At 46.3% G+C, this 17,481-nt stretch overlaps 2 protein-coding genes and 1 long non-coding RNA gene across 6 annotated transcripts in view; 2 read left to right on the top strand and 1 right to left on the bottom strand.

Moving 5' to 3' along the window:
* Positions 1-207, bottom strand: part of TRPV4 (transient receptor potential cation channel subfamily V member 4) — a 41,998-nt gene extending 41,791 nt beyond the window's left edge. For 2 of the 4 annotated variants that reach the window (XM_053589076.1, XM_053589073.1), the window contains exon 1: positions 87-170. The gene's annotated coding sequence lies outside the window, so the exon portion shown is untranslated. Of the gene's footprint in view, positions 1-86 lie in introns of all 4 variants that reach the window. The other 2 variants (XM_053589072.1, XM_053589075.1) reach the window with 2 other exon arrangements.
* A 240-nt stretch (positions 208-447) lies between these two features.
* LOC128584157 (uncharacterized) lies at positions 448-2,489 on the top strand. The gene is made up of 3 exons (XR_008379643.1): positions 448-561; positions 637-689; positions 1,515-2,489. It is a non-coding gene; the product is annotated as an uncharacterized LOC128584157 (long non-coding RNA).
* Positions 2,490-4,970: 2,481 nt separating this feature from the next.
* Positions 4,971-12,698, top strand: LOC128584403 (histone H3.3A-like). Its single transcript, XM_053589377.1, has 2 exons — positions 4,971-4,983; positions 11,759-12,698. Exons 1-2 carry the CDS (start codon positions 4,971-4,973, stop codon positions 12,181-12,183), a joined length of 438 nt encoding a protein of 145 aa, XP_053445352.1. The 3' UTR covers positions 12,184-12,698.
* The last annotated feature ends 4,783 nt before the right edge of the window (positions 12,699-17,481 follow it).

Genomic DNA, 17,481 nt, shown 5'->3' with positions numbered 1-17,481 from the left:
GGAGTCAGACGGGCCCCGGAGACGTCCCCAGCGGCGCGAGAGGACCTCGCCTGAGCCGCCCCCACGAGGACTCGGGCTCCACTCACCTCCGGGACAGCGGGTCGCCGGCGGCCAGGAGCGCAGCGCTTCCTGAATCCCGGCCGGCCCGCCCGGCGCCTGCCCGCTACCGGGTCCCTCCTCCGCCGGCTCAGGTTCCAGCCGCCGCGCGCCGCCCTGGGCCCGCACCACGCCCACCCGGCCGGCCCCGGGCCAGCTGAGCGCCTGGGTGGAAGGGGAGGTCCTGCTCCACACCTCCCGCCCGACTCTGGACGACGACCGCTGCGCCGGAGACCGGGGACCGGGCGCGCTGCCGTCTCGGTATCTGGAAATGGGCGTCATGAACCCCCTGCTGAGATTCGGTCTTGCAGTACTTTCTGTCTTGGGCCGCTCTGTGACTGTTCTCTCCTCGGTTAATGGGCATCCTGGCCGGTTCCTTCACGCCTCCGCTCCTCATTCATTCATCCAGCAGTCAGCTCGCTGAGAGACGGATTTGCAGTTGATCCCCGAGCTCAGTCCAACCGGGTAGGCACCTGAGGTACAGACAGTGATAATTCAGGAGTAAATAAATGTGAGCGTTTCTCCTTCATCTTTACACAGGGCTTACAAAGAAGCCTGGCACAGAGCAGGCGATCTGTTACTGCCTGATGAAGGTGAGTCCTCCACCCGCGCTGCCTTCCCTTGCTTACCTCCGTGGGACCCGCAGCTCACTTCAGCCCCGGGGGCGGGAAAGCTGAGCCGGCCCCTGCCTGGGCTGTGTGACACCCAGGGAGCGGCCCTCGGCCAGTCCCTTCGCCTCTAAGCCTCAGTGTCAACTGCCGTAGAGTGGGGCTTAGAAAAATCGCCACCTCGCAGTCCCGGCGTTTTGCCCAAGGAACATTTTAGCCATTTTCATGATTATGGTTTTCACTAATTGAGCTGACTCCTCTTGGTAAGTCTGTGGGGCAGGTCCTTCCTCCACGGCTCTGCTCACAGATAACAGTATTTCCCAAGAGGTTCAACAGCTGGAAAGTGAAATTTTAGAATTATTAGAGAGGGGAAACAAACAAACCCTGAGCAGGAATAGTGTGTTCACACCACCACTGTGAAATATTTACAACGAAAACAACCTTAAACCATTAACTCACTGGGCGAGGGGGTGGGAGGAGGAGGGTGAGATTGTCCCCTATCTTTTGTCAGCCAGGCTGTGAGGTAAGGATTGCTGAGCCCATTTTGTAGATGGGAAAGGGAGACTTAGACAGGAGTGTGGCCTTTACAAAAATTGCCCCCTCCATGGTGGGGGTTGGGAGGGGACAAGAGAACTCTTCCCTTTGAGTGTACAGGGCCTCAAGCAGAGCAAACAGGCAGTTACCGCAGTGGATGGGGCCACTGTTGCCTCCCTAACAGGACCTATCTGCAGAGGCCTTCCTGGGCTGTAGCGGAGAGAAGGTGGGGGGAAGGAGTGACTGGCCTAACTAATCTGGGCCGCATTTCTGCAGAAAGGCTCTTCTCAAATGAAAAGAAAATGACAAGGGTGATCCTTCTACAAGGAGGCTAATATTTGGAACTGGAGGAAAAGGGGACAAGGATGGTGTCCTGCTCGTCTCCAAGGCCAGGGAGAAGGGGACATGAATCCTCAGCACCAGTGTTACTAACCCAACTCTTTCCTGCCTCCCATTTCACAGCTTGGACAACTGAGACCCCCATGCAAGGAAGTGACTGATCTTAGGCTAGGAGGCTGGAGCTTGGCCTCTGCACCAGACATGGGTTCAAACCCTGCCCTGCAACTGTTAAGACCAAATTCCGCCACTGAGAGATCACCAGACACACATGCAAAAAACAAAGGAGTGACTTTATTCAAGCATGCTCCGGCCGTACCCTCGGCAGAACTCTGCTCAGAGGGGACAACCCTGAGATAGAAATGATGGTAGGCTTTATGCTGTTTGGTGTGATGCATTTTGGGTTGCTACAAAATGTGGGGGAAATTTCCCTGGGGAAACTGGGACCAAGTTGGGGGGGGTTGGTGGGTGCAGGGACTGAGGTAACTTAGGAGGTTTAGGATTGGCTGGCTCTATCTGGGACTGGCCCTACCTGGAGGCTATGAGAACAAAGGAGTGCATGTTGGAATGGCTGGCTCCATCTGGAACTGACCCCTCCCAGAGGCTGTGAGACTCAGGAGGGCAGGCTTTCCCTGGTTGTGGCTGGGGCACCAGGGCCAACTTTCACCCAGGGGGTGGCCACTGAGAATCTCTCAGCTCCTGGTGAAAGACCAACTCTGCCCTCCCCCCCACCCCCGCTTCCTCACCCTGCTAAGTAGCCTTTTTATCTTCTCTCTCTCTCTCTTTTTTTTTTTTTTTTTTTTTATTGTTGGGGATTCATTGAGGGTACAATAAGCCAGTTACACTGATTGCAATTGTTAGGTAAAGTCCCTCTTGCAATCGTGTCTTGCCCCCATAAAGTGTGACACACACTAAGGCCCCACCCCCCTCCCTCCATCCCTCTTTCTGCTTCCCCCCCCCATAACCTTAATTGTCATTATATCAAGATTGAGTACATAGGATTCATGCTTCTCCATTCTTGTGATGCTTTACTAAGAGTAATGTCTTCCACTTCCATCCAGGTAAATACGAAGGATGTAAAGTCTCCATTTTTTTTAATGGCTGAATAGTATTCCATGGTGTACATATACCACAGCTTGTTAATCCATTCCTGGGTTGGTGGGCATTTAGGCTGTTTCCACATTTTGGCGATTGTAAATTGTATCTTCTCTCTCTCTTATATCCCCTATGTCTCCCATTGCCCTTAACATCTCTGGGTGGGAGTTAGTTAACATTGTAGTGTTGCAGTCAAAACCCTCTCTTTCCAGCAATTAAAGAGTTACTACAAAGTTTGTTAAAAACTATTTTTTCTGGCTTGCAGAAAAAAAAAAACAAAACTGTGGTTGCTATGTTACAAGTAGTTTTGAGATAAGGTGCTGGTATTCCGCAGAAGACCCAAGGTCAATTACTCATTTAGAACTAGAGAAAAAAAAAAAAGGTCTTTTTAAACTGTAGCTGCTTTCCCCCCACTTCCTCTGCCCCACCACAGGGTTAGGATTGGCTGGGCCCTTCACAACCAATTAAGTGGGAGCTGTGGGCAAGAGCTCAGGGCCTCCATTTCCTCATCTGAAAAATGGGTATCCACTTCTATAAAGCAGGGGACTGTGTTTGGTTTGTTCATAGCCATAGGACCAGCACTGGGCACTTAGTTGGTATTTTTTTTTTTTCAGTTTTTGGCTAGGACTGGGTTTGAACCCGCCATCTCTGGCTTATGGGGCCAGCACCCTACTCCTTTAAGCCACAGGCACCATCCAGTTGGTGCTTTAAATATACCTGTAATAGGCTCAGCACCTGTAACTCAGTGGCTAGAGCGCCACCCACATACACTGGGGCTGGCAGCCCCGGGGCCTGCCAAACAATGACAACAACAACAAAAAAAAATAGTGGGACATTGTGGCAGGCACCTGTAGTCCCAGCTACTTTGGGAGGCTGAGGCAAGAGAATCACTTAAGCCTGAAAGTTTGAGGTTGCTGTGAGCTGTGATGCCACAGTACTCTACCCAGGGTGACATAGTGAGACTCTGTCTCAAAAAATATATATATTGGTGATAGAGCTTGGGGTGAGGAGAGAATGGGGAGTTTTTGCTTATTGGAAATAGAGTTTCAGGGTTTTTTGTTTTTGTTTTTTTGTTTTGAGACAGAGTCTCACTTTGTCACCCTCAGTAAAGTGCCCCGTCATAGCTCACAGCAACCTCAGACTCCTGGGCTCAAGCAATCTTCTTGCCTCATCCTCCCTAGTAGCTGGGAGTACAGGTGCCCACCACAACGCCCAGCTATTTTTTTTTTTTTTTGTAGAGACAGAGTCTCACTTTATTGCCCTTGGTAGAGTGCTGTGGCATCACACAGCTCACAGCAACCTCCAACTCCTGGGCTTAAGCGATTCTCCTGCCTCAGCCTCCCAAGTAGCTGGGACTACAGGCGCCCGCCACAACACCTGGCTATTTTTTTGTTGCAGTTCGGCCGGGGCCAGGCTTGAACCTGCCACCCTCGGTATATGGGGCCGGCGCCTTACCGACTGAACCACAGGTGCCGCCCAGGCCCAGCTATTTTTATTTTTTTAGAGACGGAGTCTCACTCTTGCTCAGGCTGTTCTCGAATTCCTGAGCTCAGGCAATCCACCCACCTAAGCCTCCCAGAGTGCTAGGATTACAGGCGTGAACCACCGCTCCTGGCCTAGAGTTTCAGTTTTGTAAGATGCAGAGTCCTGGTGGTGACAGTCACATGACAATGTGAATGTGCTTAATACCCCTGCACTGTACATTTATAAATGGTCAACATGGTCGATTTTGTGTGTATTTTGCCACAATAAAAAGAAAAAAAACTGGGTGGCGCCTGTGGCTCAGTGAGTAAGGCGCCGGCCCCATATGCCGAGGGTGGTGGGTTCAAGCCCAGCCCCAGCCAAACTGCAACCAAAAAAAAAAAATAGCCGGGCGTTGTGGCGGGCGCCTGTAGTCCCAGCTGCTCGGGAGGCTGAGGCAAGAGAATCGCCTAAGCCCAAGAGTTAGAGGTTGCTGTGAGCTGTGTGATGCCACGGCACTCTACCAAGGGTGATAAAGTGAGACTCTGTCTCTACAAAAAAAAAAAAAAAAAAACTGGGGAAAAGTACTTCTTGATTGAAAGCATTGAAGATCTGCCTTAGGAAGGAAAAGAGAAAGGAAGAGAAAGTGGGCTGCTGAGCAAACATATGCTGGTTTTGCTAAGTATGAATGAGGGCCACTGCTAGGATACCCTTGCAATTATTTTGCTGGACACGCCAGCCTCTGCCCTGGAGGGATAAGAGACTCTGGACAGATGGGAAGAACTTTCTTTCTTAGGGAAGGAAAACATATCAAAGCCCTTAGCACCAGCTGAGAGTCACATGGAGGCTACAGGTGGGACATAGCCCTGCCTTCCACCTGAAGTTCCTGGATTGTGCCAGGCTCCTGGGAAGTAGCTAAGGGTCTGCACTATACAAGTGCCCACTATATGCCAGGCCCAATGCTAGGTGCTAGGGAGAGATCAGTGGGCCAGCAGGGCCAGGATATCAGGGAATTTATATTCAGGGAACCCAGTTATAAAAATGAGACACGTGCGACTCATTTTACAGCTAGCATAGCCCTGACACTGCCACCAACTCAGTTAATTTGCTGACAGCATAGAAGGTAGAGATTCTTACACCTTTTTTATAGAAAAGGACATCCAGAGACCACTTGTCTAAGATCCCACAGCTGGTAGGATTTGAACCCAAGCCCAGCAGACTCTTCAGTGTGATAGTGTAGTGTGGCCAGTAAGAACATGATTTCAAAAAGACAGATAATAATAAGTGTGGACAAGGATGTGGGTACACTGGAACCCTCACAATTGGCTGGTGTGAATGTAGAAAACTGCTGTAGAAAACAGTCTGGCGCTTCCTCTAAGTTATAAACATAGAGTTACTAGCTGACCCAGCAATTCTACCCCTAGGAGTATAACTGAGAGAAATTAAAGCATGTTTATACAAAAACTTGTACATAGCAGCATTATTCATAATAACCAAAAAGTGGGTGTGACTCAAATGCTGAATGGATAAATAAAAAGAGTATATCCATACAATGGAATATTATTTGATAATAAAAAGGAGTGACATACTGATACATGCTACGGCATAGATGAACCTTGAAAATATTATGCTAAATGAAAAGAAGCCAGACCTAACAGGCCACATATTATGTGATTCCATTTATACAAACTTTCCAGAAGAGGCAAATCTATAGAGACAGAAAGTTGATTAGTGGTTGCCAGGGGCTGCGGGAGGGGAGGATTTGGGGGACCAAGAATGGGGACCAGCTAAAGGCAGTAAGGTTTATTTTTAGGGTGATGAAAATGTTCTAAAATTGACTCTGTGATGATGGTTATTCATATTTTTGACTATATTAAAAACTAATGACTAGTATTCTTTAAATGGGTGAATTACATGATATGTAAGCATCTCAATAAAGCTGTTGTAAAAGTTTTTGTTTGTTTTTTTAAGAAGAAAAACAGGGTCTCTGGCGTAGGAGATACCTGAAAAGAAACGCCTTAGTAATAACGGAATGGGGAAGGGATTGGTCTCTTGTTAAAAGGCACGAAAGCACACACATCGTCGCTTGGCAGTCTCCACACCTGTGATATAATTAGCCACAGGATCACTTCTATAAATAGCCACGGGAGACCTTAGTCGGGGCTCCTACTAAGACTGACTGCTGCACTTTTGAGGCGCTCCAGCACTTCTGACCTGACTGAGACAACTGGCTCCTCCTGATGGGGAGCCTTATCTGACTGAGACAACGGACTCCCTGGCACCTAGGGGCAGCCATACCCCAAGCGAGCTTGTACAACAGTCCACATCATGGCAGTTTCAAGGGCCAGGGCCAGCGACCTAGCATCCCAGCTCTGACACTCTGGGGTCAAAAGGATCCAGATGTGGCTCTACCACACTTCTAAGCTGTGTGACCTGAGGTAGGCGGCCTTGCCTCCCTGAGCCGTGCTCTCCTCATCTGTAAAACAGGGGTAGTAACCTCTCCTACCTTGCCAGGTCAAGAAGATTAAACCCCAGAGTGCTTGTGAGGGCTAGGCAGTAGTAATAGAACATAGTAACTGTTCAAAATATCATCCCATAATGTCACCGTGCTTGCCTACCAAGAGTAGCTCATATTCCCTCTCACCCAAGCACTCCCAAGTTTACTTAACATCTTCCTTCCCAGTAATTTTGTGAAATTCACATTATAGTGTCCCCTATTTCATTGCATCCATTTTATGAATGAGCAATACTGAGTCCAGAGGACAGCAAGTACCACTCTCCTGTACATTCCCCAAACAGAAACTTCTTTTTGCTCTTTTCCCCAACCCCCTGCTATCTCTCCTCTCCTCTTCATGGCCATCCTTAACCTGGCTGGTGTCCTCACAGCTCCAGAGCTTGGCTTAAACCAGGAGGTCCTTGAGGGCATGGTGTAGACCTCTGAGTTATGGATGCAGCTGAAGCCACCATATGGGGCTAGGTCCCTGCAGACCCTGGCCTCTCAGCACCTCATGCACCACCATCTCATGCCCTCATCTCCTCTTGGCCTTTTTACAGATGGACAAACTGAGGCTCCTCACAGTGAAAGCCCCTTGCCCAAGGATGTACCAGTATTAGAACATTATATATACAAACATAATCCAAAGAAAATTAAACACCATTTCATATTTGACATTGTTTCCTGTATAGTTTTAATGCACCAACTAAGCCTAATATGTCTTTCTTAGACTTTCAGTGGTCTTAATATTTAAAAAGCCAATTTGAGAAAAAAGGATTGCATTTAGAGTTTTGATTTTGGAAGATCTGTCAAAAATCAAAGGCTTAAAACGTTTGTTCAGGGGTGGCGCCTGTGGCTCAATCGGTAGGGCACCGGCCCCGTATACCGAGGGTGGCGGGTTCAAGCCCGGCCCCGGCTGAACTGCAACCAAAAGGTAGCTGGGCGTTGTGGTGGGCACCTGTAGTCCCAGCTGCTCGGGAGGCTGAGGCAAGAGAATCGCTTAGGCCCAGGAGTTGAAGGTTGCTGTGAGCTGTGTGGTGACATGGCACTCTACCGAGAGCCATGGAGTGAGACTCTGTCTCTACAAAAAAAAACGTTTCTTCAAATAGGTTCACAAGTCAAAAGATTCTAAAGGCAATGTAAGAATGTCAACCTTAACCGTTTTAAAGTTTAGCTTTTTCTAGTTAGCCAAAACCCTAATAAAGACAACAAAGGGATTGCTTCTTTCAGGCTAGTTACTGAAAAGGTATTTTAAAAACTTCTGGGAGTGATTCCTGTGGCTCAAGGAGTAGGGTGCTGGCCCCATATACCAGAGGTGGTGGGTTCAAACCCAGTCCCAGCTAAAAACTGCAAAACAAACAAAAAAATATAACCTCCTGTAGTGTGATTTTTAAATTAAAAGGAAACAGCTAACCAAATTTTATGAATCATAGCCAACTGGAGCACATGCAAATTTCTTCACAATCTACAAACATGCTAAACTTTCTGCTTTGTCCTCCTTTTCACTTTTCTTAACTAACCAGTCATTCCATTTCAGGACAAAAGTTTACCACGCAAGATTCTTTCTTACACAATGCTGTTTTCTTTTCCGTTTAATCTTCTTTACCCCAAAAAAACCACTTTTCATAAAACATGATCACAATTTACTATAAAGTTAATCATTCACTTAGCCAAACTGATAATTAGAGGATTTCTTTCTCTTTTTTTGAGACAGAGTCTCACTTTGTCACCCTGAGTAAAGTGCTATGTCACCCTCCAGTAGGAGCTCACAGAAACTTCAAATTCTTGGGCTCAAGTGATCCTCTTGCCTCGGCCGCTCTAGTAACTGGAACTAGAGGCATGTGCCATAATCCCTGGTTAGTTTTTTTAGAGAGGAGGTCTTGCTCTTGATCAGGCCAGCCTTGAACTCCTGAACTCAAGCAATCCACACACCTCAGCCTCCCAGAGTGCTAGGATTACAGGCATGAGCCACCACACCTGGCCTGGTGAAAGATTTCTAAAAGGTAAAAATCTTATTCTTTGACAGAGAAAAGACTCAATTTCTCAAATAATCATCAATAACTGAAGTATTACCTCTATACTAGTAAGTAGATATTTTATGATTATCATCCCAGCTTACCATAACATGACTTTAAGGTTTTAAGTACTGAAAAGTGTTTTGAAATAACACATAGGGACCATCCCTGATGTCTTTGCTGGTCCTGATAAGTTTTACATGGCCACATGGCATCAAAGATGGCTATAAAGGGCAGGATTTATCTGTGTCCTTAATTCATTTACCAGGTGCAAAGACAGAAAACGGGATGTCTGGAGGATTCAATTTCTCTTGGAATAGCCAGGGGCAGATGAGGGAAGAAGGAGCCATGTGGACTAGACTGTGCCTTGTAGCTACTGCCCTATGCCCCGAGAACATGTCCGAGGCCTCACCACAGCCACCTATCTTGACATCAGAATTCAGAGGGTCAAATTAAGAACATAAGCTCACAGCCAAACCCAGCAAAATTTAGAAATATTACAGTGGTGGCCATTCTATAATCTTTAAACATCTGAGCTTTAATAACAGTTTTAAAACTAGTTTTATTTATCAAAGATTACCAAAGTCACAAGAACAGAAAGGCATGAGTTCTTTTCTGTTTTCCTGATAAAATATTTGATCTAAGTGCTTACTTCTTCTTTCTTTTTAAAAGCCAATTAATTAGAGCTCTTTTGCATAGTTTGATAGTGAAATATCACAGGTGCATGATATATACAGACACATAGACATACAGACAGAAACAAAATTTGTATTTTCTGGCTTTAAAACATATATTTTTATTCAGACTAGTAATTTTTTAAAAATTTCTTAATAGTTTTTTTAAACTTTATTCAAATTAATATAAGGGTACAATACTTAGGCTACATTGTAGGATAAAGGATAAAGTTCCATTTGTAGAATAGCCCCTCACCTAGGGGGCGTGTTATACACCCTCCCGATGTGCACATGAGATCCGGCCTCCTGCCCTCCCTCCTTCTGCCATACGTCCTCCTCCCTCCCACTTCCCTCTATCCCCAAACTGGACTATAATAGTGTTTTATTGTTCTTAGGAACATGTAATTGTTTATATATTGATTTCATATTAGTAAGGAGTATATTGAATATTTATTTTTCCATTCTTGCGATACTTTACTAAGAAGAATGTATTTCAACTCCATCCAAGTAAATATAAAAGATGTAAAGTCTCCATCTTTTGTAATGGCTGAATATATGATATCATATCCATGGTATACATACACCACAGTTTGTTGATCCATTCATGGGTTGATGGATCAGACAATTAATCTTTTAATGACCTAATTTATCTTAGCAGTTTACCTAAGTTTTAGTCTTCATTTTAAGTTATTCTTCTGTTAACCAGTTTTACACCCTGTAAAACTATATTATGGATACATAAATATAGTTTTAATTACTGCTTTTGAACTCATAAATCCTACAAAGAAAGGAACAAACCTAAGTATTTTAACAAGACTTGTTATTTTAAACAATGTAACGTCATTATAATAATTCAAGGATCCTGGCTCAGCGCCCATGGCATAGCGGTGAGGGCAGCAGCCACATAAACTGAGGCTGGCGTGTTCAAGTCCAGCCCAAGCCTGCTAAAATAACAATGACAACTGCAACAAAAAAACAGCCAGGTGTTATGGCGGCTGCTTGTAGTCCCAGCTACTCTGGAGGCTGAGGCAAGAGAATGGTTAAGCCCAAGAGTTTGAGGTTGCTGTGAACTATGATGCTACAGCACTCCACTGAGAGCAACAGCTTGAGACTCTGTCTCAAAAAATGAGAATAAGAGGGTGGCGCCTGTGGCTCAAAGGAGTAGGGCGCTGGCCACATATACCGGAGGTGGCGGGTTCAAACCCAGCCCCGGCCAAAAAAAAAGAATAATAATTCAAGAATTCATTCAAAGGACAGCCCTGTTACACTAAAATTTCATTGTCTTTTTAGTTATATGTGAGTACTCATACTGACACTAATCTGACATAATACACCCAAGGGGCTGTCATTTGGGATTGAGACCTGAGCTTCCATAATACAGAACAGATACAGAAGCATCAGATTTCTCAAGAACAAAATCTTGAGAAATCTTAGTTCTCTACAGATGGCGCACCCAGAATAAAGCAGGTGATGGGCATGGTGGGTGCATAAGAGCAGAGCCTGGAGACTCCCAGAAGGAATCTCTTGGCAGCAGTGCTGAGAGCCTGCGAGCACTGCACTCCCGCCTGCCTGTCCAGGAGACCCCGAGGCTTCCCCAGCACAGCACTTACTGGAGCACTCCATTCGTGGTCACCAGAAATATTACCAGATGAAGAGGGTCTGGCCACCTGTCATTGTCAGTCAATATGCAGAGACGGGGATAGGTCCACCAAACTTTGTTTGTCAGAAGGCTGACCATTCTGGATAACAGTGGGAGTAGCCGCTCCAAGACTGTTCGTTCTTCCATTTCCAAAATCATGGTTTTATACTTAAAAGTTAAAAGCAAGAACGTACTAACCCATATTTTAAACAACAATAATTAACATCTTTTTTTTTTTTTTTTTTTGAGACAGAGCCTCAAGCTCTTGCCCTGGGTAGAGTGCTCTGGCATCACAGCTCACAGCAACCTCCAACTCCTGGGCTTAAGCGAGTCTCTTGTCTCAGCCTCCCAAGTAGCTGGGATTACAGGTGCCCGCCACGACACCCGGCTATTTTTTGGTTGTAGTTGTCATAGTTGTTTGGCAGGCTCAGGCTGGATTCGAACCCACCAGCTCTGGTGTATGTGGCTGGCACCTTAGCCACTTGAGCTATAGGCACCGAGCCAATTAACACTTATCTTAAACAACAGTAATCGCCATGACCCATAATAAACAATAATTGACATAACACATGATGCAAAACAACATTTCTAATTCAAAAGTTAATCACCTAAATCAATTGCCCTAAACTACTCACGATAGACACTTTTAGGTTAAAGCTGAGTTTATAAAACAAGAATGGGAGACATGAGGTAAAAGTCACTTAGGAATTGTGTTCGCAGCCGCCGCCGCGCCGCCGTCGCTGTCTAACGCCAGTGCCGCCTCTAGCTCGCCGAGCTCCAGCCGAAGGAGAAGGTGGGTAAGTAAGGAGGTCTTTATACCACGGCTCGTACAAAGCAGACTGCCCGCAAATCCACCGGTGGTAAAGCACCCAGGAAGCAACTGGCTGCAAAAGCCGCTCGCAAGAGTGCGCCCTCTACTGGAGGGGTGAAGAAACCTCATCGCTACAGGCCTGGTACTGTGGCACTACGTGAAGTAAGATGTTATCAGAAGTCCACTGAACTTCTGATTCGCAAACTTCCTTTCCAGCGTCTGGTGCGAGAAATTGCTCAGGACTTTAAGACAGATCTGCGCTTCCAGAGCGCAGCTATTGGTGCTTTGCAGGAGGCAAGTGAGGCCTATCTGGTTGGCCTTTTTGAAGACACCAACCTGTGTGCTATCCATGCCAAACGTGTAACAATTATGCCAAAAGACATCCAGCTAGCACGCCGTATACGTGGAGAACGTGCTTAAGAGTCCACTATGATGGGAAAACATTTCATTATTAAAAAAAAAAAATTCTCTTCTTCCTGTTATTGGTAGTTCTGAACGTTAGATTTTTTTTTCCCCCATGGGGTCAAAAGATACTTAAGTATATGATTGCGACTGGAAAAATAGGGGACAGAAATCAGGTATTGGCAGTTTTTCCATTTTCATTTGTGTGTGAATTTTTAATATAAAATGCGGAGATGTGCAGCATTAATGCAAGTCAAAATGTTTCAGTGAACAAGTTTCAGCAGTTCCAACTTTATAACAATTATAAATCTGTTAAATTTTTCTGGACAATGCCAGCATTTGGATTTTTTTAAAACAAGTAAATTTCTTATTGATGGCAACTAAATGGTGTTTGTAGCATTTTTATCATACAGTAGATTCCATCCATTCACTATACTTTTCTAACTGAGTTGTCCTACATGCAAGTACATGTTTTTAATGTTGTCTGTCTTCTGTGCTGTTCCTGTAAGTTTGCTATTAAAATACATTAAACTGTTAAAAAAAAAAAAAAAAAAAGTCACTTAGGACCTAAACTGACTAGACCAGCTAGCTGTGTCATGTCAGCCCCAACCTGAGGGACTCCACCTTATTCTCACTACATGTGCTCTCGATAAGGCTGAGTGGTGGCTCATGGCTGTAATCCTAGCACTCTGGGAGGACAAGGCAAGTGGATTGCTTAAGCTCAGGAGTTGGAGACTGGCCTGAGCAAGAGTAAGACCCTGTCTTTACTAATGTAGCCATGTATTGTGCCAAGCACCTGTAGTTTCAGCTACTCAGGGAGGCTGAGGTAAGAGGAACTCTTTTTTTTTTTTTTTAGAGACAGAGTTTCACTTTGTCATTCTTGCTAGAATTCCGTGGCATCACAGCTCACAGCAACCTCCAGCTTTGGGCTTAGACAATTCTCTTGCTTTAGCCTCCCGAGTAGCTGGGACTACAGGCACCCGCCACAATGCCCGGCTATTTTTTTTTTTAATTGCAGTTTGGCTGGGGCTGGGTTCGAACCCACCACTCTTGGTATATGGAGCCAGCACCCCACTCACTGAGCCACAGGCACTGCCTGCAAGAGGAACTCTTGAGCCCAAAAGTTTGAGGTTGCTGGGAGTTATGATGACACCTAGGGCGGCAGAGTGAGACTGTCTCAAAAAGAAAAGAAAAAAAAAAGTACCCAGAAGCTAGAGAGACAGGAAACAAAGAGGCTAGAGACAATTAGCTAGTCTGTCCACTTTGGTCCTGCAAATAGCTGGCCTTTGTCCCAGAGACTGAAGGCCCCACCCTATCAGGGACCTTCAATGAGGCTCTTCTGGAATTCTCCCTGGGGCAGAAACCTGAGGCTAGGTGGAGAGGAAGCCCTTCTGCCCAGGTGACATTTCCATGGGCACAGCCACTCTCAGCTACTGGGTGTGATCCATTCCTCTGGGCATGGGGGCCTATGGGTGTGGCTAAGCCATAGCTGGCCATGGGTACTTCAAAGATGGCCTCCAGCTAGGTGCAGTGGCTGGCTCAGGCCTGCCACCTTAGCACTTTGGGAGGCTGAGTGAGGCAGGAGGATCATTTGAGGCCAGGAGTTAGAGACCAGACTGAGCAACATAGTAAGACCCCTGTCTCTACAAAAATAAATAGAAAAATTTAGCCAGGCATGGTGGCACCTGCCTATAGTCCCAGCTGTTTGAGAAGCTGAAGCAGGAGGATCACTTGAGCCTGAGAATTGGATGTTGCAGTGAGCTGTGATGATGCCTGGGTGATAGAGCAAAGCCCTATCTCGGGAGATTGTGGGGGGAGCTTTTATTTGAAGGCTACATCTAGGGTGGTAGGGCCAGAATAATTCAGGGCTTCTGGCTTCCCAGCTGGGGTCCTAGAATGGGCAACTGAGGGGTCCATGGAGATCCTGGAATGGTGCATGACACTATAAGATGGGTAATCAGCGCTTTCTGGAGAGAAGCCCATGACTTCCACAGAGGCCTGAGACAACCCTCCCCATGCTCCTGCTCCCCTCCCCCCAGTAGAGTACACTTCACTTTGTCTGATGAAAGCTCATGCTCACTTTTCCTAGCCAGAAAGAGGCAGAGGAGGGGACAGCCTCTTTTCTCAGTCCATAAAAGGGACCCCTTTTAAGATCCTGGTTTACAGATTATAAAACTTGTAAACTATAAATTGGCTTTGTCACCCCCGACTCACAGGGGTTTATGACTTCCCCTGTCATAAACCAAACTCATGTTGGACTTGGCACCTCTAGGTTTCTCCCACAGTGTCATGTCCCCCACCCCTTTACCCTCCAGGTTCTGACTACCCTGACCTGTCTGTCCTTACAGCATGCTGCTTTTTCTCCTGCCTCAGGGCCTTTGCACTAGCTGTAACAGCTTCTGGTTCTCCCCCTTCAGATCTCACCCCAAATGTCACCTTTTCAGAGAGCTCCTCCCTGCTCACCCCCTCTCCAATCTAAGTCAGGGCTTCTCCACTGCTTTTTCCTGCTATACATTGGAAGAGTAAGAGTTGTCTTGGGCCACACATTAAAAACACAAACACACAAGATGATGGGGGAAAAAAAGGTCCACGGATAATTTTTGTGATATCGGACACCACAGATAAGGAAAACAGGCCTGATTAATCTGCATGTGGCCCACCAGTTGCAAGTTGGATTACTTCTGTCACATCACCCTGTTTGTTATCTTCCATTGCGCCTTTCACTCTGGATTTATTGTTCATCTCCTCCCTCCACTGGACCATGTGCCCCTTGGGTAGTGGGGTCCTTATCTGTCTTCTTCTTGCAGGATCTCTGAGATTAGCTCAGGACCTTCCACACAATAGGTGCTCAGCAAAGGGGCTGAATGATTTTGTCTTTCCAGATAATCCTCTCTGGTCTGGATAAAGGGCTGACACAGGGGCTCTTTGTCAAACAACCTCCAGGTGCCATGCTAAGTGCTTTGCATGTGTGGTCCAATTTGATCTCATGAGCACAGTGTTGAGTTAAGAATGCAACCAGGAACTGTTTACAGGGCTAAGAGGTATCCACTGTAGATTGTAGTGCTGGGAGGGAGCTTTGAGTCATCTAATCCGAATTTTATTTTTTATTTTTACATTCTAAAATTTCAGATTAGCATATGGGATACAAACAATTAGATCCCATAGTTTGCATTTGTAGGGTAAAGTCCAATTTGTAGGTATATTCTCATCCAGGTAGTATGCTGCCTGTGCAATGTACCCATTGAGTGTCTATTTTTTTTTTTTTTTTGTGGTTTTTTTTTTTTTTTTTTGGCCGGGGCTGGGTTTGAACCCACCACCTCTGGCATATGGGACCGGCGCCCTACCTGCTGAGCCACAGGCGCCACCCCCCATTGAGTGTCTAATCCCAGTTTTAAATATGAGATCCAGAGAGGAGAAGGGACTTGCCCAAGGTCACATGGTGGGCCAGAGAAGAGTGAGGAATAGTGGTTAGATTGTAGGATGTTTTCTGGGGGTGTTCCTTGTTAATGTATTGAGATGGGCCCTGCTGTATCTTTAAGAACAAGGAAATATTGGGCGGCGCCTGTGGCTCAAGGAGTAGGGTGCCGGTCCCATATGCCGGAGGTGGCGGGTTCAAACCCAGCCCTGGCCAAAAAACCACAAAAAAAAAAAAAAAAAAAAAAAGAACAAGGAAATAAGTGAGTGAGCATGCTATGTTTTAACTAACCGCATCAAAGCTGGTTGTCTTTTTAGGAGTCCTTGGCAGGCTGTAGCATCATAATAACTACTAATAAAAGTGTTCACAAAAACCAGTTATTGAATACCTTCTGCGTCAAGCATTACACACACATTATTTTATGTAATCTTGCAAGATACAGAAATTCCTGCCCCCATTTTAAAGATGCAAAACTGAGGCTCAGGATGGTAAACTGACTTGTCCTGGATCACACAGCTACAAAAACACAGAACCTGGGTTTGAACCCCAAAATAATTAGGTGGTGGTAGTAGCAGGGAGGACAGCGCCACCTACCGAGCTCGTGGCAGCGGCAGGCCCTCAGTGCGCAGGCGCAAGGGCCGTGTGGCTCGCAGTCCGAAACCGGGCTTGCGGGTGGAGTAGGGGCGGCGTGAACCAGCGGAAACCATCCACCAACCAATAAAACCCAAGGGAGAGGTCCCTCCTCCATTCTTCTGAAACCTTCTGCAGATGACGATAATTGGATCAACAATGAATGATTATAAGCCCCTGTCCGGGCAGTGTCATTGACTCTCGGTGAGCTAGGAACTGTTGCCGCGGTTTGCAACTGGACCTGCAAACTGAAGCTCAGAGGGGTAAAGGGATTTATTTGCCCAAGTTCACTTCGCCAGTAAGTAGCAGAGCCAAGACTTCAATACTCGATCGCATCACATAAACATATCCTTGGACTTTTATTTAACACTAAGGCGATTTACCCTGCTTCAAACACTGTTATAATTGCTTTACAAATAGCAACGTTTGAGTTAAGCCTCACAACAGCCCTGCAGGGTGGGAGCTAGCAAGACCTCTATGTGAAGGATAAGGAAACTGAGGCTCTGAACGATGACGCAAGCTTCAGTTCCTCCTCCGTATCACAGAAGTGTTACAATGGTTTGAAATATCATATTAACACAGACTTAGTGAGGTTTTTTTTTTTTTTTTTTTGCAGTTTTTGGTTGGGGCTGGGTTTGAACCCGCCTTCTCCAGCATATGGGGCCTACGCCCTACTCCTTTGAGCCACAGGCACAGTGAACCCTGTTCAGATTTGGGAGCTGATTTGGGTTGGCCTGAGTCAGATAAAACAGATTCCTGTTGGTTGGAACGCCCTGGCAGGGGCGTGTGTTGGAAGACAGGCTCCCTTTGTCACCTGGCACAGAAGTAGAAAAAGCTGAGAGGAGATGTGTAGTTAGACCTGAAACCCCAGTGCCCTCCCATCTGGCTGGGTCACCCTGGGCGAAAGTTCCTTCACTACTTCCCCCAGGGTATTCAATTTCATGATCCCCCACATCTCAAGTGGTTGTGAAATGATGTGTGTAAAGCACTTTGGCAAGGCCTGCTATACAGATGGCGCTCAATATGTGTTCTTTCCTCCCTGCCTCAGGCAGAACTCAGTCCCACTTTGACAGGGATGAAGGGGGAAGGCCTAGATGTACTGCTGGCTTTTGTCTCTGGAATCAAAAACTCAATATATTGTTTCCAGGGTCCTAGCCTGGGAGTTAAGGAGGCTGGCCTGGGAAAAACTCTCCGCTCCACGAAGGAATTGCCCTCCCAATATTGTTTCCTAGCCTGGGAGTTAAGGAGGCTGGCCTGGAAAAAACTCTCCC

The sequence above is a fragment of the Nycticebus coucang genome, chromosome 4 (assembly GCF_027406575.1).
Source record: "Nycticebus coucang isolate mNycCou1 chromosome 4, mNycCou1.pri, whole genome shotgun sequence".
In the NCBI taxonomy this organism is placed as follows: Eukaryota; Metazoa; Chordata; class Mammalia; order Primates; family Lorisidae; genus Nycticebus; species Nycticebus coucang.
Note: the sequence above shows the minus strand (reverse complement) of the source record. Positions and strands in the feature narration are given on the sequence as shown.